The sequence below is a fragment of the Opisthocomus hoazin genome, chromosome 15 (genome assembly GCF_030867145.1).
Source record: "Opisthocomus hoazin isolate bOpiHoa1 chromosome 15, bOpiHoa1.hap1, whole genome shotgun sequence".
Lineage (NCBI taxonomy): Eukaryota > Metazoa > Chordata > Aves > Opisthocomiformes > Opisthocomidae > Opisthocomus > Opisthocomus hoazin.
In genome coordinates, this window is record NC_134428.1 from 25,089,139 (window position 1) to 25,114,240 (window position 25,102).

General features: G+C 48.0%; 1 protein-coding gene across 7 annotated transcripts in view; it reads left to right on the forward strand.

Annotated features, from left to right (window-relative positions):
* The window catches only part of TSC2 (TSC complex subunit 2), a 37,425-nt gene that overhangs the window by 9,468 nt on the left and 2,855 nt on the right, over nt 1–25,102 (forward strand). For 2 of the 7 annotated variants that reach the window (XM_075436973.1, XM_075436974.1), the window contains exons 16-40: nt 819–974; nt 1,305–1,421; nt 1,960–2,082; nt 2,302–2,408; nt 3,029–3,182; nt 4,062–4,184; nt 4,497–4,631; nt 5,495–5,684; nt 6,127–6,220; nt 6,543–6,645; nt 6,863–6,957; nt 9,716–9,847; nt 11,617–11,781; nt 12,417–12,569; nt 12,740–12,852; nt 13,270–13,491; nt 14,357–14,572; nt 16,218–16,286; nt 18,486–18,646; nt 19,009–19,511; nt 20,310–20,385; nt 21,840–21,926; nt 22,164–22,350; nt 24,109–24,248; nt 24,462–24,540. In XM_075436973.1, the coding sequence (XP_075293088.1) occupies nt 819–974; nt 1,305–1,421; nt 1,960–2,082; nt 2,302–2,408; nt 3,029–3,182; nt 4,062–4,184; nt 4,497–4,631; nt 5,495–5,684; nt 6,127–6,220; nt 6,543–6,645; nt 6,863–6,957; nt 9,716–9,847; nt 11,617–11,781; nt 12,417–12,569; nt 12,740–12,852; nt 13,270–13,491; nt 14,357–14,572; nt 16,218–16,286; nt 18,486–18,646; nt 19,009–19,511; nt 20,310–20,385; nt 21,840–21,926; nt 22,164–22,350; nt 24,109–24,248; nt 24,462–24,540 (3,700 nt within the window). The remainder of the gene's footprint in view (nt 1–818; nt 975–1,304; nt 1,422–1,959; nt 2,083–2,301; nt 2,409–3,028; nt 3,183–4,061; nt 4,185–4,496; nt 4,632–5,494; nt 5,685–6,126; nt 6,221–6,542; nt 6,646–6,862; nt 6,958–9,715; nt 9,848–11,616; nt 11,782–12,416; nt 12,570–12,739; nt 12,853–13,269; nt 13,492–14,356; nt 14,573–16,217; nt 16,287–18,485; nt 18,647–19,008; nt 19,512–20,309; nt 20,386–21,839; nt 21,927–22,163; nt 22,351–24,108; nt 24,249–24,461; nt 24,541–25,102) is intronic. The other 5 variants (XM_075436967.1, XM_075436968.1, XM_075436970.1 and 2 more) reach the window with 5 other exon arrangements.

A 25,102-nucleotide genomic window follows, 5' to 3' on the forward strand; every position in this document is an offset into this window, starting at 1 on the left:
TGGTGTGCTTCCAGTCATCTCTGCCACTGGGGAATGCACAGAACTGTGCTTTACATGTTGCACACAGTAGACCTGTTTCTTTAGGATGCTTGTAGGAGGACTTGCCTTTTAATTATCCTTAGTTGGGTACGGGTGTGTGCAGCTTGCAGTGGGAGCTGCTGTGTTTTGAGGTCGTGTCTGGTTGTGTATTTGGTTCATTAATTCCATATACATTTTGTTTTGGAAGAAAGGAAGGTCAGTGTGAGGGATGCAGAGTTTATTTAAGAGCTTTTTACAGAGATGAGCTCTGGACATAATCTGACGTGAGCAGGTTGACTTGTCTTGGTGCTTGCAGTTTATTGCAATCCAAGATGGAAACTGTCCAAGAGAGGAGTTATGGAAGAGCTCTGGGGATTACATCAGCCCCTTGGAATGTACCCAGAGTGTCAGAGGACAGGAAGGGGCAGAGTTGCTGCTTAGATTCCATCAAGACTTGTGAAAACGCAATGCTTTTGCGTGTTTCCTCTCTCTCTTGAAAAGCCAAGCCCTAGAAATCCTTCTGAACAGTCTGTTTGAGCCTGGGCTATCAAATCTGTGTAAGAGATGAAAACCAAAGCACTGAATCCAAGTTTGACAGAAGTCGTAAATATTTGGAGGGATGGCATACAGAACTACTTAATTGGATGGAAGAGGAAAGATCAAGGAACCAAACAGTTGAGGAGCAAGCCTGATATCAGAATATCAATGTTCTTGTGTTTGTAATTATTTGTCTCTTTAATATGCTGATTGAACAACTGACAGTATAATGTCCAGGCTTAGTAAGGTCTGTCCTCTTGCAGGAAGAGCTGATAAACGTGGTTGTGATCTCTCAGCTGGCTCATATTCCGGAGGATAAAGACCATCAAGTCCGAAAACTGGCCACTCAGCTACTCGTAGACCTGGCTGAAGGCTGCAACACGCACCACTTCAACAGCTTGCTTGATATCATAGAAAAGGTGAGGCTGAGTTTCATCTGTTGTCAGTAGCATCACCACATCTTTTGCCAGATCCTCTTGCGGTGCTTGAGGAGACTGACCCGTGACTGTTACCAGTTTCATGGCTCAACAGGATATTGTAAAACCACTGGGTTTTGGAGGGTGCAAGTCTGATGTGCAGAGTGGAAGGGAGCTTTAGAAATCCTACCGATGCACAGCCAAGCTACCTGACGGGGCTTGCAGAATTTCCAGCAGGGGTGACTTGCTGTAGTCTTTCCTGACCTTCCAGGATGAAAATAAAGAGAAGGTGTGTTGCAAATTTAAACCCAGTATTACTTTTCTTTGTAAAAGGTGGCTGCACATTCTCTCTCATCTCCTTCTGAACTGGAAGAGAGGGACTTGCTGTCGTATTCGGCTTCTTTGGAGGATGTCAAGACAGCAGTTCTTGGACTCCTGATAATTCTTCAGGTAAATGCTGCAAAGCAATAAACACATCTTTAGAGTAGTCTTCTGCTGGACTTGGCTTTTTAGATAACTGTTCTCCCACTATTAAATATCCCAACTTCTGTTTCATCCACTTAATACTTTAACTCTTGGTCATTCCTTTTGCTTTTGAGTACTGTATGACTGTTTGCCAAATGTTTTATTTCTTAATTTCTATTGTACAATTAATATAAGCACGTTTTCATGTGTGGAGGGCAGATGTGTTCATCAAACAGCAGAAACGGAGTGGTTTATAACCTTGAATAGATCCGTTGTGTGTGGGTAGCGTGTCCTGAGATACGGTTAAGCAGATGCGAAGAGCTGGTTGTTCCAGCCACTGCCCTTCTGGAGCCAGGCAGAATTGCTCTGGAGCCTTCGCAGAGGTTCTGTCCAGAGCCAGCTGTTCATCTTACTTTCAGGAGCAAGTTTTTGCTGTGTTTTTCTTGAATTCTTAGTGCACCTACACATTTCTGACAAACAGGCGTCAGTCTGCCTGTTGGTTTGTGTTTCTGTTCCTCTGTAGACAAAACTCTACAGCTTACCCTCCAGCCACGCGATGCGGGTGTACGAGATGCTCATCCACCACGTCCAGCGCCATTATATATACGCGTACAGCCTTGCTGTTGCTAGCAGCATCCGACTGCAGGTATGAGCAGTAACCTATGCTTTCAGGTCGAGAGCTGCATGTGGCCTTTGGCATTCCTGGCTGGCAGGTGGGGATTGTGTGCTCTAGAGCTCGCCAGAAGTAGAATGAAATGTTTCTTGGCTGATAGGAGTGTGTACTTGCAAAGGAATCATGTGGGGAGGTGGGAGAGCATTTGACTGGCTTGGGTTTTGACTGATTCTGATGTCTTCTCTGTTACAGGTATTCGATTTCCTACTGATGCTTCGAGCTGACTCCCTCCACCGTCTTGGCCTTTCCAACAAGGATGGAGCAGTGAGGTTCAGCCCGTACTGTCTGTGTGACTTTGTGTAGGTTTCTCACTGCATTAAGCAAAAGCTGTTTTCCATACTAGTTGGTACTTTTGCGTGAGCTTAACGGTCCATCGGTAGCAATCTGCAGTTTTTCTAAATCTTCCAAATCCAGATGAATCAACTGCTAGACAAGTCTGTAGTTACAACCTAGGATTGTCTCAACTAATATCTAATTGGCGAATTGTTCCTGCAAATCGCTTATCTACAGAGCTCTCAATCTCAGACATGAAATTTCTGTTTCTGCTCACAAAACTTCACAAAAATATTTGCAGTTTCCTACCTGAAACCAGTTTTCACATTGAGGTTTGATTCAATGATTTGTACAGATCTGGCTATTTTTAATTTGATAGCTTGGTCTGAAGTTCTTTGTGTAACATGCCCCAAAAGATATCTTTCTCAGTTTGCCAAGGGACTGGATAGAAAAATCCCTAACCTGACCAAACTGACGCATTGCTGTCTGCCTACTGGGCAAGCCTGTGTTTTTGAATTGAAAATGCAATTTATGTTGTTGCTTGGTCATTAAACTGGCTACCAAATAGTATCACCATAGATCACATGAATAGGCTGTTCTGATCTTGCTTTTACATTATGTGTCTTTTTCTCCCTTGCTTCTGTAGAGAAGCAGAGAAGAGGGCTTCTGAGAAAAAGCCTCCTGGTACGCTCTCTCCGCCTTCAGGAAGTCCCAGCGTGCCTTCCCAGAACGCCACCATTCGCGTAGGGCATCTGCCCTACTCCATGGTCTTTGGCGTCCTTCTGCAGTGTTTGAAGCAAGTACGTCCACTCCTAAGGACATTTCCTAACGTGAAATATGTCAGCTTAAACCAGCTGGCGAGAGAATTCTATCTGAGAGTATCTAAATAATGTCTGAAAAGCAACACGTAAATCCTCCCTGGGCAGAACCTGTGTGTGACTCTGCAGCTTTCCAGCCACCAGTGGGAGCACCAGTTCACAGAATCCCAGCATGGTGGGGTTGGCAGGGCCCTCTGTGGGTCACCCAGCCCAACCCCCTGCCCAAGCAGGGTCACCCAGAGCAGGCTTCACAGCACCGCGTCCAGGTGGGGCTGGAATATCTCCAGAGAAGGAGATTCCACAGCCTCCCTGGGCAGCTCTTCAGAAACCAAGCAGGGCTTTCATCTCACCGCGTCGGAGCAGACAAGGGCAAAAAATGTGTTTGTTGAACAAAGATCAAACAAGTCATCCTGTTTCTGAAAGGGCATTTGAAACTAAAAGACGCCCTCCTACTGCAAGTTTCTGAAGTGTTTTGAGAATTGATAAATGTTTCAGTCGCCAATAAACTGTAAATATACCTTGTTAGTGTTGTGTTGGACGTAGGTGCGGAGGGGTTGTCTTGCTCTGGCAGTTAGTTTGTGCTGGTGGTTAGAACTGAATTCTGGCTCCTTTTTTGGAGCTCAGTCAGATCTGGATACCAGTTGTCTTCCAGTTTGTGGTCCTAATATTGCACCTAGAGCTGGATGGCGGACAGGAAGGAACTTGTCACGGTAGCTACATAAAAAGTAGTGGCACTGAGCTGTCACAAGACATCTGTCTGCCTAGGAAATGGCACTTTGTCTGAAATTTGATTGGTCTTACTTTCAAACTGAACTGAAAGGGTACAAAAATTTGCCACCTTAACTTTCTCTTTCTTTCCAGGAGACAGACTGGAAGGTGTTGAAGTTGGTCCTCAACAAATTACCGGAATCCCTGCGCTATAAAGTCCTGTTTTTAACCTCTCCTTGTAACATAGACCTGCTGGCCTCTGCACTGAGCTACATGGTAATGCCACGCACCCTGCGGGTGTAGAATCACCAGATCCTTAGTTTGCTTGAGGGTTGGTTGGTGGGTTTTTTTGAGGGTTTTTTATTTTTGATTCAGTCTAATATGTTGAAGATTAGCATGCTGTTGTCAATCCACACTCACTTTCCCTTTTTGTGAGGGTCGTTTTAGGTACAGAAGTAGGTAGTAATGAGTGTTCTTTGTGTACATATGTATACATGTGAAAAGGGAGCTATGGGCAGTGCCTGTCCTACTGCCTTTTAGAGAGTATTTTTCGTGTGAGGTGTTCTAACTTACTGTGTGATCTGTCAGCTCACAGACAAGAAGACTACCGACAGGCTCCACGGTACCCCGGACGGCTTTTCTCGCACTGATTTGCATCTGGCTGTAGTCCCAGTACTGACAGCATTAATATCTTACCATAATTATCTGGACAAAGCTAAACAGGTATGGGGAAAGTAAGAAGGTGTAGGGGGGATGGGGCCTGAGCCTGTATAGTCGAGCATTTTCTCGTACTAGCTGAGTAGGAGACTGAAGCACAAGGTGACACTGCCCTTTTCTGTTACAAAAAACTGCATCTACTGTATTTGGGGTGGGGTGAAAAATTACTTGGCTAACTTTGTGCAGCAGTAACTGTCTGGTCAGCTGGATTCACAGAATCACAGAATCACAGAATCACAGAATAGTAGGGGTTGGAAGGGACCTCTGTGGGTCATCCAGTCCAACCCCCCTGCCGAAGCAGGGCCACCTACAGCAGGCTGCACAGGACCTTGTCTAGGCGGGACTGGAATATCTCCAGAGAAGGAGACTCCACAGCCTCCCTGGGCAGCCTGGGCCAGGGCTCCGTCACCCTCAGAGGGAAGAAGTTCTTCCTCATGTTCAGATGGAACTTCCTGTGCCTCAGTTTGTGCCCATTGCCCCTTGTCCTGATTCACCTGATTCACCCTGATTCACCGTTCCCTGTCCGTGCCTGTCCCCTCTCACAGGTCACTGGGTGACTTTGTCCTCTGCTGGAAGACCCTGTTCAACAGAAAAATTCTCTTTAATCAGAAGCTGAAACACTAGTTTCTACAAAGTCTACTTGATTAATGTCCCATCTCAAGATTTTGGCCTAGAATACATACAACATTATTTAGGGTTCTGTGTTAGTGCGTTTTGGGTAAGAATTTGTGTGCGTCGTGCAGGCCTTGCAGCAGTGATACCTTGCAGGCTGTGCTGAAGTGCTGACCGAAGTCAGGAGGTGGTACTCCACCTCCAGAATCGGAGGTTGTCTCTTTCCCTTTGTGATGACTTTCTTTTCTCTTTTCTAGCGTGAAATAGTGTATTGCCTGGAGCATGGTCTTATTTATCGCTGTGCCAACCAGTGCGTTGTGGCACTCTCCGTCTGCAGCGTCGAGATGCCTGACATCATCATAAAGGCGCTTCCTGTCTTAATCGTCAAATTAACCCACATTTCCGCTACAGCCAATATGGCAATCCCCCTCTTAGAGTTTCTTTCAAGTAAGTTGTAATGTTCTTCTGCTTCTCATCTTCTGTAGTTGTAAATGTATTGTTTGCACCGTGTGGGTATTTCGATGGTGTTAGTCATATGGAATGGACTGTAAGGGTTTCCTGGGTTTTGGTGATGCCCTTGCATCATCCTCAAGGTACAAATATCTGATCACCTCTTGTTTGTTACAGTTTTTCTATTTCAAGCTCTTGCACTCCCTGAAGGCAGAGACATGCTTTGTGTGGTGCAGCCATACAGTGATGGAAATACCATGCTGCTTTCTTCACCTTGCTGCTTGTAACTTCTATAGCATGAAACTGTATCACAATGTTAAATTCCACATCAGCTGATGTTTTAGAAGAAACAAAGCATTTCAAATTAAAATGAATTGTGATACTGAGTGTTTTGCATTCAGACCTCACCAGTGTTGGTTTTCTTCTCGAACTGTTCCAGCTCTAGCGAGGCTGCCTCACCTCTACCGGAACTTTGCCGCAGAGCAGTATGCCAGTGTGTTCGCCATCTCCCTGCCATACACAAACCCTTCCAAGTAAGTTCATAGCAAATGTGCTTCTTCCTCAGCTGTAAAATTAAGAGATCGAGCCATGCTTTTTTTGTAGTACTTGGGTCAAGGTTACTTGCAGGATATTGGCCGTTCTGGTATCTCCAGGCTTTTTCTGAAGAAGGGACCCGCTCATCTTGGACAAAACATCTGTTTTTCTTGAACAGAACTTTTGAGGGTTTTTTTTCTTTCTACTTGCAGTAGTTTAAGGAACAGTTCTGTTTCTCAGATTGAAAAGTCCTTCTGCTCAGTTCTGGAATGGCATCATAATGCAGCGTTAAACTCTGTGGAGATCTTTCTGCTGTTTTAGGTTTAACCAGTACATCGTTTGCCTGGCCCATCACGTGATAGCTATGTGGTTCATTCGGTGTCGCCTGCCGTTCCGAAAGGACTTTGTCCCCTATATTACAAAGGTAATGGACACTATGAATCGAACAGCACATAATAAAAATCATGACTTAAAATCTGGCTTGAGGACTTTAAAGGTCCTGTTTGAAGCCAGAAAAATTCTACTTTTCTAGTCAACATCTTTATCAAAACTGTGAGTTCTTGTGCGTTGGCCCACGACTGTAGTCTTTCAGCTGCGGGTCCTAGCCATTCAAGCTGTTGCCTGTTTGTCTCCATTGGCAGGGTTTGCGCTCAAATGTCCTCCTTTCCTTTGATGACACGCCTGAGAAGGACAGTTTCAGGGCTCGCAGTACAAGCCTGAATGAGAGGCCAAAAAGGTAAACTATATTTGACTCCAGCAGGGTCCTGTGTTCCCTGTTCTAGAGCTCACACCCTTCCCTGTGTCTTTCTGAAGGAGGCTGGGTCTACTTGTCCAAAATCTGGCAGTGCATTTAAGCAAGCAAAGTAAACCTCTTTAGGTTGGGGGACTGGTAAAAGACAAACTTAGGTTGGTAAGAAGCTGGAATCAAACCAAGCTGACAGTCTGGTAGTACATATGAGGGCATCACTGGCTGTTCTGCAAGCCATTGCAGTGAGGTGTGGGGCTTTTTGTTGTTAATTTTTGAAAATCAACAGTTCTTTCAGGTTGACGTGTGTCAATACAACGCCAGCAGAAGTAGTAGAGAAGTACCACAAGTAATAGAATACCATGTTCATATTGATAGTGTTACTCCTTTTGATAAGTGATCTGTAACAACTATTTCAATAATTGCCTGAGAAATTGTTGTGATTAGCAACCTGTATAAATTGAGAGCACCAGCCTGTGTTTTTCCATAGTGTTATCTGTCAAGTCAGTGTACTGGGTGGCAGGCAGCTGCCTTCTGTGTACCTGGATGTCCTGATCATTTTTTTGAATCTTGAAGCCTTTATGTCAGTGTTAAGCAAAGCCCAATGTCTTTAGAAGTCAGAAAGTATCTTGCCAGCAGTCTGTCAAAGTAACATTTGCCAGGGTAGGAAAATACTCCTTGGAAGGCATGCAGGGTTTCTCTAACGTCCTTTTACCTGCAGGGCGTACCTAAATTGGTTCACTTCACTTGCTTCAGTGTTAATGTGCAGTAAGCATACAGTGGCATTTGAACCCTGGGGAAAGTGCCTCTACTTTAGCTGCAAGGCTCAGCGAGTGTCTTGGAATGAAGAAACACCATCCCTGCCCTAATGCTGCAGCTGTAAACCCTGTTTCGTCTTTCATCTCTCCCATCTCCTCCTCTTTCATTCAGAAACTTGGAAGAGAAGCCTTTTGATGCTTGTTTCTCAGATTAGAATTTCAACTAATCTTTTTTTCCAAAAACCTGTTAAATTCTACCGGGTTGGAATACTACTGTATCTAAAGGCTTTTGCTAACGCTGCTGGATCACTTTCCACAGAAATCTCGGCTGAGGAGTGTGGGCTGTACTCGGGCAGCAACCCGAAACACCAGCATGGCAGGATGCCCCTGCCTGGGAGTCTGTCTGAGCTTGGGTTCTGGCCAAGCAAGAGATGAAATAGCTTTGAGCAAATATCTGTTTCCTTGCTTGAGAAGCTTGCATGCTTGGTTTTCACTCCTTAAGCCCAAAGAAAGGCGTTTCTGGGCCCTAGCTGAGGTGCTGGGTGTTCGAGAGGTTGAGATGCCGGCGGTTCCCAAGGCTGCTGAATGGCGTGATGTCCGTGTGGGTGACTGTCTCGGGGCACGAGCCTGTGCTCTCTGCAGTCACATCTCCAGTTGTGGCCGAAAGTGAGCTGTCTGGGGTTGTTGGGAGAAGGACAAATAAATTCCAATCCCTCCAGGTGGCAATCTGAAATGTAATAATTCACTGAAAGGAGGAGAGGAAATAAATCCTGTTTAGAAAGAGCCAGAAGGGTTAAATGAGTTTCTGCATTTTAGATGTGGGGATGTGAACTGCTGGACCAGCTGTTATGCCCAGATTAGTCCTGAGCCAGGCGTGCATCTGAGCTGTGACTAATTAAAAGGTCTCTTGGATGTTAAGTGCTGTCTTCTCCCACATGTGGTTGGCACCTGACAGTGTAAAGGCTTATCTTCCTTTCTGTTCCAGTGACAGTCGAGTGGGTTACCTCGAGCCGCCTGAAGTAAGGTAGCTGTTTGACAGAAAAGCATCACGCTGCCAGCAGCAGCCAAGAGGGTGTTTGTCTTCTGGCCCTTCGTCCGCGCAGGGTGAGGAGCATCAGCCTCACAGAGATGGGCTGAGTCTCCTCCAGGGCCTCCAGCCGAGCTAAGGGGCACCTCTGCCCGGCCCTGGGTGTTTCTGTGACTCAGGGTGGAAGCTCAGGTTTGGGCCAGGCCTATCAGAGGTAGGGACGGCTGACATATTCCTGTGACTGAACATGAGGAAGAACTTCTTCCCTCTGAGGGTGACGAAGCCCTGGCCCAGGCTGCCCAGGGAGGCTGTGGAGTCTCCTTCTCTGGAGATATTCCAGCCCCGCCTGGGCAAGGTCCTGTGCAGCCTGCTGTAGGTGACCCTGCTTCAGCAGGAGGGTTGGACTAGATGACCCACAGTGGTCCCTTCCAACCCCTACTATTCTGTGATTCTGTGATTCTGTGACTCGTAACAAAATGTGCTGCTACCTGGCATTGGTAAAGCATTTTGAGATCTGGTCTCTGTGGAGGTAGTCAGGTTTTTAGCCGTGCTGAAGTGGTGAGTTTGGGGCAACACGAGAGGTGGTTGAACTGCACAAAACTTCTCAGACTTGAGAAATTTGTGCCAAATTAGCATTCAGGTGCTCTTGCCTTTGTTTAACAGCACAGTATTCCAACTATCATTTCAATCAGTTTTTTTATTTTAACTTGTACTAATTTCATTTGTTTTGTAGCGCGTTTAAAATCTTGTTTTCAAAATGTGGTTTGTCTTTTTAATGCTTTTGGCTCTGCTTGTTTGTACGTTTTAATTTTTGTTTTCCTTTTTTGGCATTTGTTTTATTTTACATCACCCTCCGGGATCCCCCAATATTGACCCTGTGACCTGTGACTTTTCAACCTACATCCCTACAATGATTTCCTCCCTTCCTGTGACCTCTTTTGGGGCTTGGTGCTTCTCCACCTAGTAGTTTAAGACTAGCCAAAAATGCAAAGCAAGGCTTGAATAACTCTCCTCCAGTGAAAGAGCTGAAAGAATCCTCTGCAGTTGATGCCTTCCGATCCCGCAGCATCAGTGTGTCTGAACATGTGGTCCGCAGGTAGAGGCACTTTAAATGGGGAGAATCCAAGAGCAACTCAGCACTTGGAAACTTTACTGCAAGGGTGGGTGGAAGCAGGGGGGATTTGCATGTGGGGTGCTTGCATGACTTCGTTACTCAATGACGAACTGGCCTGAGCCACAGTCAGAAGGTCTGGGGAAAGCATCGTGGGTATCCCGTGGCTTCCCAACGCCGGCGGTTGGGTTGTCACATCACACCCTACGCTGTGTACGGTTACTTTGCCCTATTCTCTGATGCGTTAGCAACAAAAATTTCTGTTTTGAAAGTGAAGGTGGTGAAGGGGGGGAAATCAAAAAAACAAAAAACCTGAAAAAAAAAAAAAGAAAAAGGTTGCATTCTGTGCAAGTGAGAGTCCTGGTTAAAACTCGCTAAAACTTCAGCCTTCGAAGCAGTGACTTGCCCCAGGAGAGGCTTTTGATGCTCTGCAAGCTTCTGTGCAGGCCCTCCTCCCAAACTGTGAGGAGTAGTTCTGGCCTCAGTTGAGGGTTTGTTCTTCGAGGCAAAGGGAGCTGGTGGAAGTATTCTGGTCTAAAGTACGATACTGTGAAGACCTTCATTTGTCTTCCGTAGGGCAGTGAAATGTTTGCTCAGACCATGTGAAGCTGTTGCTTTCACGACTAAAGAAAACAGGTTTCGACTGCAGACGTTGATTTCCTCACGTGAAAGATGAAACAATTTGTTCTAGTTTTTAAAATGTATTTCTGGATCACTTCGCTTGAGTGTTAAACTGCTCTCTGCAACATGTTGGTTTAAAATCTGAACCTGAGGGTTTGTGCCTGAATCTGTAAGGATTGCTGTCAGCAGAACTTTGTTTTCTGTGGTTTTATTTTTAACTATAACTGTATGGTCTTTAGGGTACAGACAGTGAAGTGACTGAATTGTGAATACAATTCTGTCACATCATTCTCTGATATCCCCGTTAATCTATTAGGTGTTTTGCTTCTCTTGTATTTATACGTAAATGGTGGCAACTAAAAGTTCAGATAATGACCCTTAATGATGCCAAAGAAGTTGCCACATCATAAACAATTCGGCTGTACCTCAGCTTAGTTTGCATTACGATGGCATGAGGAATTGTCTTTATATAACTTTGCAATTTAGCCTATTATTGCAATTGGTTTAAATTGCATTGCTGACTTGGGTGATTTGAAGGCGGAGTTGCTCTCTATTCTTGTGCCAGTTTCCTGTTCAGAGTGCAATTTTTTTCTGTTTCAAGTTAAATTAGCTTTTATGTAGCTATTGAATTTGGAGGAAAAAAAAAATCAATATATGAAAGGGATGCAACAGAGAAAAAAGCAAACGACAGGATGATGAAGTGAAGCCTAGAGTGCCCCGGTTTATGGCTCATGGGCAACATGTTGCCTGGGAAACTGTGCAGGTCACGGGACGCTTGCCCTCGCTGTAGCTGAGCCAACTCCAAGCATGGTGCTGCCACTCTCTGTTTGCTTGGTGCACTTGCCCATGGGCCACCAACGTCAGCGAGCACTGGCCTGGCCCACTCGGCTGGCGGACACTGAAACATTTCCCAGTCTTTCCAGATAAAAGACACTTTCTGCATTGACAATCTGCAAAGCACAACAGGAGGCTGATCCAAAAATATTTCTGTTGTGTCCTGGGCTTAATGTCTGGCCACCTCTCTGATCTGGCACGTGCATGTATCGCCGGTTGCTCTGCATCACGCTGTCTTTCGGGTGACAGGGACAAGCGTTTTCCAATGTGATGTGTGAGCTGGAAACATTCTCTTCTAGTCGGATACAAACATCCATCACTAGTTCGAGCCTGGGCTCTGCAGATGAGAATTCAATGGCTCAGGCTGATGACAACTTAAAAAATCTCCACCTGGAACTCACGGAGACCTGTCTGGATATGATGGCTCGATACGTCTTTTCAAACTTCACTGCGGTGCCTAAGAGGTAGGGGTCAGTCGGTGACCATGGGAGAGGTATTTTTGTTTGAGGTTCATATTTCACTTTATTAGTGGAAAATCACCGTGACACATTCGAGATTCTGGCAGGCCCGGGCTCTGAAGCTGCTCCTCGCAGATAAAATCTGGCTTGGCTGAATACGAGGTTAGATGAGAGGTGTCCGTTGGAGCCCGCCAGCCGTTGAACTGCCCGGAAGGAGATGCCTGAAGGCGTGCTGTCTGTGAGCAGTGCTTTGCTCCGGGTCCTTGCTGGACAATCGCAGCCTTCGCGGCAGAACGGAGGGTCGTGCCAGCTGGCTTCAAATGGAGGGCATTTCCTTTTCTTGCTGGCCTTTCCCGGCAGGAGACACATAGCTCCTTTCTGCTCTGTGATGTGTGTCCAGCACTGAACTGGACTGCTCTGTCCTGTGTGTCCAGTAGTACTACCATCAATTGATACTAAATTCAGCCCATCCCTTGTCCTGATGGATAACGTGTATGTTAACGACCAGGGGGTATGTTAAAAATGCTGTATAAAGAAGGAAAGCGGGCAGTACCTCCTGCGTAGCTATGTGAATTAAACCACCTGTGTAGGCTCTGTGCTCGGCAGCCCTAGAGCTGCGTTCATCACAAATGTGTTTCCAGGTCTCCCGTGGGTGAGTTTCTCTTGGCTGGAGGAAGGACAAAGACGTGGCTTGTTGGTAACAAGCTGGTGACCATCACAACAAGCGTTGGAACAGGGACAAGGTCCCTGCTTGGCCTAGACTCTGGAGAGCTCCAAAGCAGCACAGAATCAAGGTAAATTTTGCTCTTGTTTCTACAGATTTCCACCTAACAGACACTTAAACCACTGTTACAGTACATCTGCTTAGGTTTTCCACTTACCCGAAGAGGAATGTCTTGTTTGTCCAGCGTGCTTGATTCCTCTCTCAGTATCATCAATGTATTTTCTTTTTTTTCCCCCACAGCTCAGACCCTGTTTTGCAAGTGAGACAAACTAAAGAAGCTCCAGCAAAACTGGAATCTCAAGCTGGGCAGCAGGTCTGCAGAAGCTCTCGCAGCAGAGTCCGATCCATGTCTGGTAAATGCCTGTCCTGGAGTCTCACTGCCATTTCTGGGTCCCTGTCGCAGGCTGAAGTGTCCAAGTGCCTGCTGGAGAGACCTGTGTCTAAACTAATTGAGAACCTGGACCTGTCTTGTGTTTAATAGTGGGCAGGTAGCAGCAGCTGCTGGCCTCGGGAGTGGTGGTGCTCCTCCTGCTTGGCTCTCCTTGCTGGAAAGCTTTGGAGGTTGGTTAAGTGGTGAGCACTTGCCATGAGAATTACCTGTGTTTGTCTGACCTCGTGGCTCATAAGAAACGCATTCAAGGTAAAGTTCTCTTAGGTTCCCAATATTGTGAGTGCAGCTGCTAGAGGAGCTTAAAAGACTTCTTACTTCTGAGATAGTTTTAGTGCTAACTAAGCATGGCTCTGCCTTCTGTTTGTGTCTGTCTTGCTAGGTGGTCATGCCTTACGCGTCGGTGCCTTAGACAGCTCAGCCTCCCATTTCCCCAGCGGCTCGGCTTCCCAAGGGACACAGAGTCCTCCTGCCCCTGCCTCTCGAGCGGAGAAGACTAATCCTGCTCCACAGCCACCTCTGCAGAAAGAAAAAGCAAACTTGGCTGCGTATGTCCCGCTGCTGACACAGGGATGGGCAGAAATCCTAGTGCGCAGACCCACAGGTATCTTTATCTGAGTGTGGAGTGAGGTCTTTTGACTTGCTAAGAAACCGGAGCCTGGATGAAAAAGAAAAATCCATATTTAGTTGCAAATGGATCTCTGTATTGCTTACTGCCTCTTCAAACTAATACATCTGATGCTTGATTGTTTGAAATCCCTCTTTAGTGTTTTAAATCTACAAAAGACATGTGACAAGATTGAAGCAAGGACTTCAATTTGTATATTAAATATTGTTACAGAAATAGAGCCAGATGATGTCAACCTGACTTTGCATTTCCCATTTTCACGCTGCTCTGTGGTCTTTCATGAAAATCTGTCTGTGCAGCGTTTTAGTTTCCCGTGCTGGGTTTGCGATGAGTGGGGCTTATGGCTGGAGCAGCTGCATGGCTGTGTCAGCTGCTAGGGACGGAGCACTGACATGGTCAAGGTCAAAATTCTTGAACAGTGGTACAATACACAACATCAACAGGGAATTGTCCATTTCAGCTGAAAGCTGGGAAAATAACTTCATGGGAAAATAACTGACCTGGTGTCATTAATTAAAACACCTGAGAGTTTTGGATGTCTTTTGGGAATCTGCTGTAGTAATGAGCTACCAGGGACCTCTAGGGGTCCCTTCCAACCCAAAACTTTCTATGATTCAATGTTTTTTGAAGAGCTTGGGGTGAAGTACAGAGCACTGGGAGCTGCTTACTGAAAATAGAAAATCAATCAAGTGATTCTGCCAAATGTCAGGAGAACTGAGAACTTGATCCCTTTTAATTTGTACTTGCAAAATCCAAAACAATTTGTGCTTTTTTTGCTGTGAGTTGTAAACTTTCTGGAGCTGGGTGTACTTAATACTCTTCCCTGATTTTCTCTCACCAGGTAACACAAGCTGGCTAATGAGCCTGGAGAACCCGCTCAGCCCATTTTCTTCAGATATTAACAACATGCCCCTGCAAGAGCTTTCTAATGCGCTCATGGCTGCAGAGCGTTTTAAAGAACACCGAGAAACGGCTCTGTACAAATCCCTCTCTGTCCCCTCCTCCAGCCTGGCCACCGGGACAGCCAAACCATCGCTTCTCCAGCGCTCCAACACAGGTGAGAGATGTCAAGCCAGCAGCGTGTCCAGTGTAGCTGTCACTACTAGCCTGTTTAAAGTCTGTTGAAGTTCCTTCAAGTCTTCTAGAACAGTACAGTTGGTAGCATGAGGAATAACATAGCAGTGAGAAGGGGAAGCAGTTCTTGTCCCTAGAAATTTTCAGTGAAAAATTCCCTTCCTCCTTGCTTCTGATGTTCTGTCGGAGAAGTACTTCTCTTTCTTAAAGAGAAGGAGGAGAGGAGTAGTGGAGCTTCTCTGGAGGAGCAACGTTTCATGCTAACTGTTTCCCAAAGAAAATGAACAAAGTCGTGGGATCTGTTCCCTCTTCCACTTGTTTGGGGCTGATCTGAGCATCCCACACGTGGGTGGATCTTCCATGCAGCGTTTCCATTTCCATTTGTCTTCCGTGTGGGAGTTTGTGTTGGGCGCTGGGTTCCTGGGAGAAGGGCCTCTCGCAAACCTTGCCAGCCAGGGTCAGGTCGTTGTCACTGCCTTTTCCAGCGTCAGACAGCAGAGTGCAAATCCTGTTGGCTGCGGATTTATTCACCTCTTAAAAGGACTGTTTGCCCTTCAGGCTGGTGCCGCTGAATCACTTGAGGTTCTTTTGATGGCTTGATTTTAACATAGAGGCCAGGGCTTTTCACCCCGTTTGCTTTGGTGCTAGTTCACCTCCAAAAGAGCTGTTGATGTTGGGAGGTTAGCGTGCCCAGCAGCTGAAATTTGTAAAGCTTTGTGTAATCCCTGCTCGGAGCTCTGACCAACAGCGGCACTGCTAGCACTAGTGAAGCTGAGCAGTGGAACCCACAGACAAGGCTTTTCTGGGGAGGTGGCATCAGGGGTATGGATTGTTTGGAAACCTGGTAAAAATGCTGGTTTTCAGATCTGTTTTAAACAGGGTGGGATATGATTTTAGGATTTCGGAATGAGTAAACACAAAATTAGAGTCAAAATCAAATTATCACCTTTAAAAAAGGAAAAATTAAATTCTTGTCCACAAAGACTTTTATTAACTCCCACGAATTTGTGGTATGTGGGTGCTAACTGGTCAGGTGAAGGAAGCACCCACTGGAATGCCACTGCTGTGGCAGTCTGAGAAAACAGTTCTTGTTAACACAACTTCCACGGTGGGCTTGCCGGAGCTGGCTGGCGAGTGAGTGTTTTGCTGTCAGGCTGTCGTATGCATGTTGTTTGTCCCCTTTAGAGGTTAAAACTGCGTGAAGCTTTATCCCTATTTCTACCCTTCAGACTTTTCTGTGGGTTTAAAACTGATCTTTTGCCAACAGTGTGTAGCTCAGGAACAGCTCAGACTGGTTTCCCTCGTGTGCTAGGATATGGCTAAGGAATTTCTGTTTCTAAATCTCACAGAGGTGCATTTTTCAAAGAGAGCAGTTCGAGTCTGCATTGTTTGCATGTGTTTATACCTCCTTACTCATGTTGAGACCTTGTACCTTGAAAGTATCCCTTTGGCATCTAGTGAGCTTATCCCAGCTTGTTCTTTCCTTTGGTTTTATTTAGTTATTTATTTATTTATTTTAAAATAGGCTCTTGGTTACATTTTAAACTCTGTGCTTTTTAATTTATTTTTTTTTTCATATAGTCTCTCCTTCCTTTTGATGTAGCTGCTCACTTGATTTCCCTTTGCAGTGGCCTCTTTCTCTTCCATGTACCAGTCCAGTTGTCAAGGGAAGTTGCACAGGAGCATATCCTGGGCAGGTATATTTATATATCTTTAAGGAAAAAAAAAAAAAAAGTATTGCCATAGAAGAACACCTCTGATTCATAGAAAATGTATCCCTCATACTTCATTTTCCCCCTCCATGTCTCCTGTCTGTACCCAGTCTCATTACTCTCAACAAATGGGATCTTGACTAGCATGAAGAAGTCCAAGCCAGATCCAACATTTGCAAGTGCAGACAATTTCTTAAAGCAGCTTTTCTTTTAGCTGGGGTGGATTGTGAGTCACGAGGCACAGTGTTAAGTGGCCTGTCAAAAGGTCTGAGTGGCTTGATTCGCCGAGTTATGTATTTTCAGCTTATTTTACAATTGGCTTTGTGTTCTGCTCAATGTAAAAGCTCCCACTTCTGAGAACAGCGGAATATGCGACAGGACAAGCTGCCCTGAAACGGAGTCCCACGCTGCTCCGCCGACAGGAATCTGTCGGGACGGGACACAGCAAAGGTGAAAGAAGCTGATATATATATCTGAGACAGAGAGAGAGATTGATGTCACAATGGATGCTGGTTAAAAGTTTTTTAAATAAAAAAAGAAGAAATATATTTCAGGGGAAAACCTGCTAAATTCTAGCTTTCTGGAGGCTCTGCGGTAGCATAAAATCTTTCTCCACTTCAGTAAAATTGACTTCATGATTAAATGAAGTGGAGATCAAATTGCATACCTGATGAGCAGAACACCTGCGTTGCTTTGGTAATCTGCAGTGCTTTGTGGTTTTAATTAGAGGGTTGAAATGTCTTGCTGCCTGCTTTCCTTCGCTGGAAAATTCTCTGCAGAGCAGCAGGGTGTTCTGAACTGCTGGCTGTTGCTGACACAGGCCTCTCCAAGCAACGCAAAGATGCTGCAGTGAAAGATTTTTCTGGACTTCTCCTCTCTGCTTACGTTATTCTCTTCCCACCTAAGGAATAGTTATGAGTGCTCACTTTATTTAAAGCCACCAGCAATGCTGGCAGTAGCGCACGAGCTAGGGAAGCTTGGAAACACTGGATGTGTGCAGGTGGGTTCTGGCTTGGACAGCTAACCAGATCAGCACGTTGTTTTGGTTTGTTTTGTTCTGGTTTTTTTTCTGTTTGTTTGTTTTTTGTTGGGTTTTTTTTTAAGGTATGTGTGTGTAATGCTAACTCTTAATTGCTTCTTTGAAATAACTTTGCTCCTGCGAGCTGAAATCAATCCAGGAAAAGCTGCTTTAGTGATTTTATTTATTTATTTTTTTAAAATTTTGCTGATTTTCTTTATTTTTTGTGTGTGCTAAATTTTTTTTTTTTATTTTACATTGGAAAACAAATCTTGGCCTTTCAGATTGGTCTTCCAGTCCCTTGTGTGCGTAATGGGAAGCCTCCTGTTCTCCAGCCTTTTCCTCAGGACAAAAAAAGCAAGGCCGAGAGGAGCCTTTGGTCAGACTCATCCCTGTGGCCAGGGTCACTGCCTGGAGCAGACACAAGGTCAAGTGCTGCGATAGCCTCCTGCCCCTGGACAGGGCTTCCGAGGAGCTTTCTTGTCAGCGTGGTTTCGTTAACCATTCGTCTGACCAGATGCCCCGTGCAGGTTTCCCAGTATTGCTGCAGTGCGTGTATTACTCGTGCTCTCTTCTCCTCCGACACGTCTGGGGCTGAATAGTTTGGCTTCCTCTGGTCCATGCTAGGAAAGCTGCCAGACTGCGAGGAAATGGCTCCTCGTACAATTTCTTACCTCCTTCTAGGCCACTGCAAGGCACAGGAGCATTGCATTTCAGTACAAGAAAAGCTTACTTTTTTGCACACTTGCATAGAACCGATGTCTTCGTTGCCTGGATAATGACGAACTTTTAATGCTAGTCTTGTACTTTCCTACATCTCTGTAGTTCCTGTCTGTCCTGATAGCCGAGCACTGGTGTACCAGGTCCCATTTCCTCGTTCTGTCCCCTGCCCGTCCATCAGCAGCAATTGGAAAGAGCTGCACTCATTCTGACCAAAGCAGACGCAGCCCTGGGCTGTGAGGGTGAGGCGATGGGTTATTCTGTACAAAAGGGGAACCAGGAGCAAGTCTGACATGCCAAGAAATCAAAGAACCAGAGCACTCATTCGATGTGGCCTTCCGTTGAAATCCCGTAGGGAAAAGGCTGGTACTTCAGAGGAGAGGACGGGGGCCTGCCGGTCTGCAGCTCTCCACAGCCTTCAGGTCTGCTGCCTCCTGTCTCCGTAGAGTCCGCGGTGGTGCTGGAGGAAGGGAGCCCCTTGGAAACGGAGCTCAGGGAAACCGAGTCCCCAGCTGAGTCTCCAGAGAGCGAGGACGTTGAGACATCGTGTTCCGAACAGCTCCTGAGCGAGGAGAGGTTTGGTAAACCCCAGGAGTCTTACAGCAGGGTAAGAAGAAACGGGTTAACCGGTTGGGTCCTGTACGACAGCCCCGTCTTTAGACACACGGGAGATTGTCCGTGCTCAGATGAGTCCCTCTCGGCACCCTCTGAAAGAACTCACTAATGATTTGAAAATGCACGTGCATTTCATCATGATTGAGAGTTGGGGTGGCTGATGAGGGACTGGAAGCAGGGCAGCAGCAGTAAATACCTGTTTTGGGCAGGGTCCTCCGTCGGCATCGCTTTGTCCTTGGCACCTTTCTGCTCCTCTTTCACTGGAGGTGTCGGGGAGCGCCTCGAGCATTACTGTTGTCAGCTTTTATTCTGCATATCAGCAAAACTGTTCGTCTTTGTTTCTCCCTCTTTAAGTCCTCCTCAACCTCCAGCCAAGAAGAAAAATCTCTGAAGTCGGAAGACCTGGTGGAGGGTGGAATTCCCATCGGGAGAGTCCTGCCGTCAGAGGACGGCCGAACGCTGGAGGAGCTTTCCTTCCAGCCATCCCAGCCGCTCAGCAAGTCGAGTTCTTCCCCCGAGCTACAGACGCTGCAGGAGGTCCTCAAGGATGCAAATGGCAGAGAAGTAACGAGGAGGCTGAGCACAGAAGTGAAGTCAAAATCCCAGTCTGGGAACCTGGAAGGGGAAGGGCTGGGCAGTTGGCTGGGCAAGGGGGAGGACGCCAGCGTGACCGGGTCAGGCGCGCTGGATGGCACCGCTCCTGTCACCTCGCCTCGCTCCCCCTCGGGGCACCGGCCCCGAGGATACACCATCTCTGACTCAGCCCCATCGAGGAGGGGAAAAAGGATCGAGAGAGATGCCTTCAAGAGCAGAACAGCAGCCTCCAACGCGGAGAAAGTACCCGGAATAAACCCAAGGTGGGTGGAGGGGCTTATCTGAAGCTGGAAACGGGGAGCTCCAAATTGCTGCAGCCGCGGCTGGATGCGTTCAGAGTGGTCTGCTGATTCTGTGGGATCTACAGAACAGTAGCTGATAAAAAAGAAAGACAAATTACCTGTTTTTTCAGGAGCTAATACAGGCGTGTTGAACCTGCTACCACCAAATTAACCTTGCGATTTAGGAAAGAAGTCTCTTCAATGGTGAAAGAAATAATTAGTTTCCTCATGTTCATCTATCCCAGTTTGGGGTCCAAATGCACGTGTGGCTTGGCTGCAGGTCAGCTAGCGTTGATTTTGCTGTGAACAGGCCAAATTGCTAGTCTTGCAGTTCAAGAAATATAATGTGCAAAATACTAAGAAGAAGGAAAGGAAGGGGTTACAAGAGTTGCTTTTTGAACTTTAGATACTGGTAGGTGTGAGAGATTGCATTATGAGACAATCTTCCTCTTATTGAGGGCAGGTAAATGGTGACTGTGTCTAAAATGATTTCTCTGCCAGCCCAGAGAGCCGGCCCGCGTCCTGCGCAGGGGCTGCCCTGCGAAGGGGGCATCGGGGCAGCTGCCGCGGCTGGGCCGACCCGCTGGTTTCTGTGGCAGGGGTCCGTCACAGACTGCAGGTAGTCCAGGCACCCAGAGTGTCTCTAGGAGATGAGTAACACCCTGTTAACGTTCTGATTGCTCCTCTGTTTCCTCTGTATGTAACGTTCTTACATACAACAGAGCAAAATTGACTGAATTTTTCTGGTAATGGGACTTTTTCCCCCCCTCTCTCCCGTAGCTTTGTGTTTTTGCAGTTGTACCACTCCCCGTTCTTTGGAGATGAAAACAACAAGCCCCTTTTGTTGCCAAATGAGGTAGGCAAGGATTTTTTATACAATTCTTGTAGTTAATTTTTCTAACCTGGTTATTTTTTGTGAACATAAATGGTAGTACTGAATGTCCAGCCCAGATGGTGCGATCTAAAGGTGCTTCCTACCAACAGTGCTACAGGTGGGAGATTTTCTGTACCCTGGTCCTTGGTGGCTCCCACTTTGTGGCTGTGGATTGAATTTGAGGTACTGGGAGATTTAGATTTAGAGACAGCAGTGACAGGACGAGGGGTAATGGTTTTAAACTAAAACAGGGTAGGTTTAGGCTGGATATAAGGAAGAAATTCTTTACAACGAGGGTGGTGAAACACTGGAACGGGTTGCCCAGAGAGGTAGTGGAGGCCCCATCCCTGGAAACATTCAAGACCAGGTTGGACAGGGCTCTGAGCACCCTGATCTAGTTAATGGTGTCCCTGCTCGCTGTGGGGGGGTTGGACTAGATGAGTTCTAGGGGTCCCTTCCAACCCAAAACTTTCTATGATTCTATGATTTTCCTGGTGCTGTTTCAGAATCCCAGCCAGAAGGCAGGATGACAGCCTTTCAGTACTTGAAGGGGCCTGTAGGAAAGATGGGGAAAATATTGTCAGGAGGGCTTGTAGCGATAGGACAAGGAGCAATGGCTTTGTTCGAAGGGAGGGTGAAACACTGGAATGGGTTACCCAGAGAGGTCGTGGAGGCCCCATCCCTGGAAACATTCAAGGCCAGGTTGGACGGGGCTCTGAGCAACCTGGTCTGGTTGAAGATGTCCCTGCTTACCGCAGGTGGGTATGACTAGATGACCTCTGAAGGTCCCTTCCAACCCAGAGCATTCTGTGATTTGTGGAGTGCTTTTGCTGGCAGGAGGAGTGCAGGGTGAGAGCTGAGCGTTAGGCGATACTGGCAGGACGTCACTGGACGTGTGACTGGGAGCGGGCAGGAAGCTTTCTGTGGTCCTAGGAGAAACGAGCCCCAAACTGCGTGGAGAAGTAGTGCTGGAGTGGGGTTCCTGTGAGCGGGGCACCGCCGATAGCTTCCCTCGCGTCAGCGTCGGGTGGTCGGGCCGTAGGGAGCCTCGGCGAGCTGGGCTGATGCCTTGTGCTGACGGCGTCTGCAGAGCAAGAGACGTCATAAACCATCATGCCTGGAGCTTAAGTGAAGGCACGACGTGAGCTGTCGTGGCAAGTGCCTCTAAGCCGTGCGGTTTGCTGGGTTGATCTCGTCTGAAGTGTAAAGCCGAGGCAGCGTGGTGACAGACCCCCTAGAGCTCTGCTCTGTGCCTTGGACCGCCGAAGCTCTGCGCCCTCGCGGAGCAGCGCAGGGCAGCCTTCGTCGAGGAGGACACTAGCCATGGTCAGGAGTCTGAGCTGACGTCGCGCTGCCGCTGTGCTGGGGGGTTCTGGGGAGGGCGGCGGGCACGCGGAGAGAAGTTTTTAAAGATGTGACCAACGTTTTGGTTGCAGACGTTTGAAAGGTCGGTGCAGCTCCTGGATCAAATTCCTTCGTACGACACACACAAGATTGCGGTGCTCTACGTTGGAGAAGGCCAGGTGAGTTGTGCGCAGGTGCCTTCATCCTTCAATGGTTCCTTCTCAGCAGAAGGCCAGGTGCTGCTATTCCAGCTGTGAGATTTGTCCTGCTCCTGCAACAGCCTTGCTGTTCCTTAGTTTCTTGGGCTAAAAATCAGTGCCTGCGTGAAGGCTTCCTAGGAAGATAATAACCCAACCGCTCGTGCTGATGGAGCGCTCGTAGCCTTCAGTGTGAGACTCTGTGTTCTTATTCCCCAGAGCAACAACGAAATCGCAATTCTGTCAAACGAACACGGATCCTATCGCTACACGGAGTTCCTGACTGGGTTAGGGAAGCTCATTGAGCTCAAAGACTGTCAGCCAGACAAAATTTACCTTGGGGGCCTGGACGTGTGTGGGGAGGATGGACAGTTTACCTACTGCTGGCACGACGACATCATGCAAGGTAAGGGGGCTGCAGGGGTTGGAAGGATGGGCTCTGCTCAGCTGACGACAGACAGAATCACAGAATCACAGAATAGTAGGGGTTGGAAGGGACCTCTGTGGGTCATCTAGTCCAACCCCCCTGCCGAAGCAGGGTCACCTACAGTAGGCTGCACAGGACCTTGTCCAGGCGGGTCTTGAATATCTCCAGAGAAGGAGACTCCACAACCTCCCTGGGCAGCCTCTTCCAGTGCTCCGTCACCCTCAGAGGGAAGAAGTTCTTCCTCGGGTTCAGCTGGAACTTCCTGTGCCTCAGTTTGTGCCCATTGCCCCTTGTCCTGTCACTGGGCACCACTGAAAAGAGCTTGGCCCCATCCTCCTGACCCCCACCCTTCAGATATTTGTAGGCATTTATAAGGTCCCCTCGCAGCCTTCTCTTCTTCAGGCTGAACAAGCCCAGTTCCCTCAACCTCTCCTCGTAGTGGAGATGCTCCAGTCCCCTCACCATCCTCATAGCCCTCCGCTGGACTCTCTCCAGTAGCTCCTCATCTTTGTTGAACTGGGGAGCCCAGAACTGGACACAGTACTCCAGATGAGGCCTCACCAGGGCAGTGTAGAGGGGAAGGAGAACCTCCCTCGTCCTGCTGGCCACACTCTTCTTGATGCACCCCAGGATCCCATTGGCTTTCTTGGCAGCCAGGGCACACTGCTGGCTCATGGTTAACCTGTCATCCACCAGGACACCCAGGTCCCTCTCCGCAGAGCTGCTCTCCAGCAGGTCCACCCCAAGCCAGTACTGGTGCATGACCTGCCTGCTACAAACTGCTTCCTTTCCAGGGATGTAGTAAAGATGACCTGGGGCTCTCTTCTCCTCCCGTTCCCCCTCTGGTGTCTCTGGAAGCCACGCGTTAAGGTTTGGGAGAGGTGCATACCTGCCTTATTTAAGGAGAAAAGAAAAAATCACACCACTTACTTTTCAAATAGTCGGCTCTACTAAAGGTTGAGATGGTTTGGTGCAGAGGTTTGTAGAAGAAGCTGTTCCTGAGCTGCTGTGAAGGCTGTTAACTGAGGGTAGGGTGTACGTGTCAAAACTCTGCTGACTGTTTCTCTGAAGAGCGGTCATGCGAGCAGGAGGGTCGTCATCACCGTGGTCGTTGCTAATTGAGCTGTGGTGTTACCCGGCTCCTGCAGCACCAAGCAGTGCAGGTATCATCCCGGGTCTGACAACCTGCGATAAACTTCACGGATTTTTCTGTACCTGCGTAGTCTGGTTCAGTGGAGCAGCTGCAGGTTGCTCGCTGTGGCCCTGCAGAGCTCCGTGAGGGGAAGTCCTGGTTCAAGCTATTTAACTCTTCCTCCTCAAACCAGGTTCTGCTCGCCATGCTGCTGTGGCTGTGGGAAAACCACCCAGAAGCCCTTCCGCAGCCCCCTGTTCGTTTCTGGGAACCCAGAGGCAGCTGGGACGAGCACGTCGGGCCCTCCGTTTGCTTTGCTGAGCCTGGTGCTGGAGCAGACTGCGCAGGGCGGTACCAAAACCTGGCCAGAGCGGGGCTTTCGGAGGCTGCCTTTTCGCTGGCCGCTGCGCTCCGGGTCCCACTGCAGCAATCCAGTGGGACTGTCACCAATGGGGACAAACCTATCGAGGGAGCCCAGCTGCTGTTTTTTATTATTGTGGTGCTGGTGCTGCTTTGTCTTCCAGGCGCGTGCTGCGTGGTGGCCCCTGCTGCTCGCAGCGCCGCTTTCCCGGGCCAGCCTAAGGATTTTTCTGCTTCCTCTTCAGCCATTTTCCACATCGCTACTCTGATGCCCACAAAGGATTTGGACAAATATCGCTGTGACAAGAAGAGGCACCTTGGGAATGATTTTGTTTCTATCGTTTACAACGATTCTGGAGAGGACTTTAAACTGGGAACGATCAAGGTACCAGATTTTACCTGGGGGTGTGTTACAAAACGAGCACGTGGCTGTTTGTAGAACCTTAATCTGATGTGCGCTGCCTTAGCAAACAGCGCGGAGATCCCGAGCGGAGGTCGCCTGCCCTGGTGGGCTGGCAGGTGTCGGTCTGTGCCATGCACACGCGTCACGATGGCTGCCGGCAGCGCGAACGTGACCGTGTTACTGCTCTCTCCTTAGGGTCAGTTCAACTTTGTGCACGTTATCATCACGCCGCTGGACTACGACTGCAACCTGGTGACGCTGCAGTGTCGGAAAGGTAGGAAACCCACCAGCCTTTGCTCTCCGTCTTTCCTGTACTGGTGGTGCAGTGACTGCCTTCACTTCGCAGTGGTTTTGTGCTTCAAAAGTAAAAACTTCCAGGAGAAACTCTCTGAAACCAGTTTGCTGCCCAGGTATGTCTGGGTATGTCCTGTTCACCTGTCTTCCCCAAGATAAGAGGTATTTTCCCACTGTACCACCCTCATGATCATCAAGGTTAAGACGAAGGGCCTGCAGAGCAGCGCAGGTCTTGGCGTTGAGATGCTGCAGGGGACAGGAGGAGGTGGCCCCGGTGGCTTTGGCCTCTGCTGCCCTTCCCAGCACCGCAGGACCTGGCGCTTGGCAGCCGGTCGTGGCTGCGTGCGAGTTCGGCAGCGCTGGTGCTGGCATCTGCAGGAGCCGTTGTTCTCGCTTGCCGAAGGGGCACTGCTGGGGTGTTCCCGCTCACAGAATCACAGAATCCCAGCATGGCAGGGGTTGGCAGGGCCCTCTGTGGGTCACCCAGCCCAACCCCCTGCCCAAGCAGGGTCACCCAGAGCAGGCTGCACAGCACCGCGTCC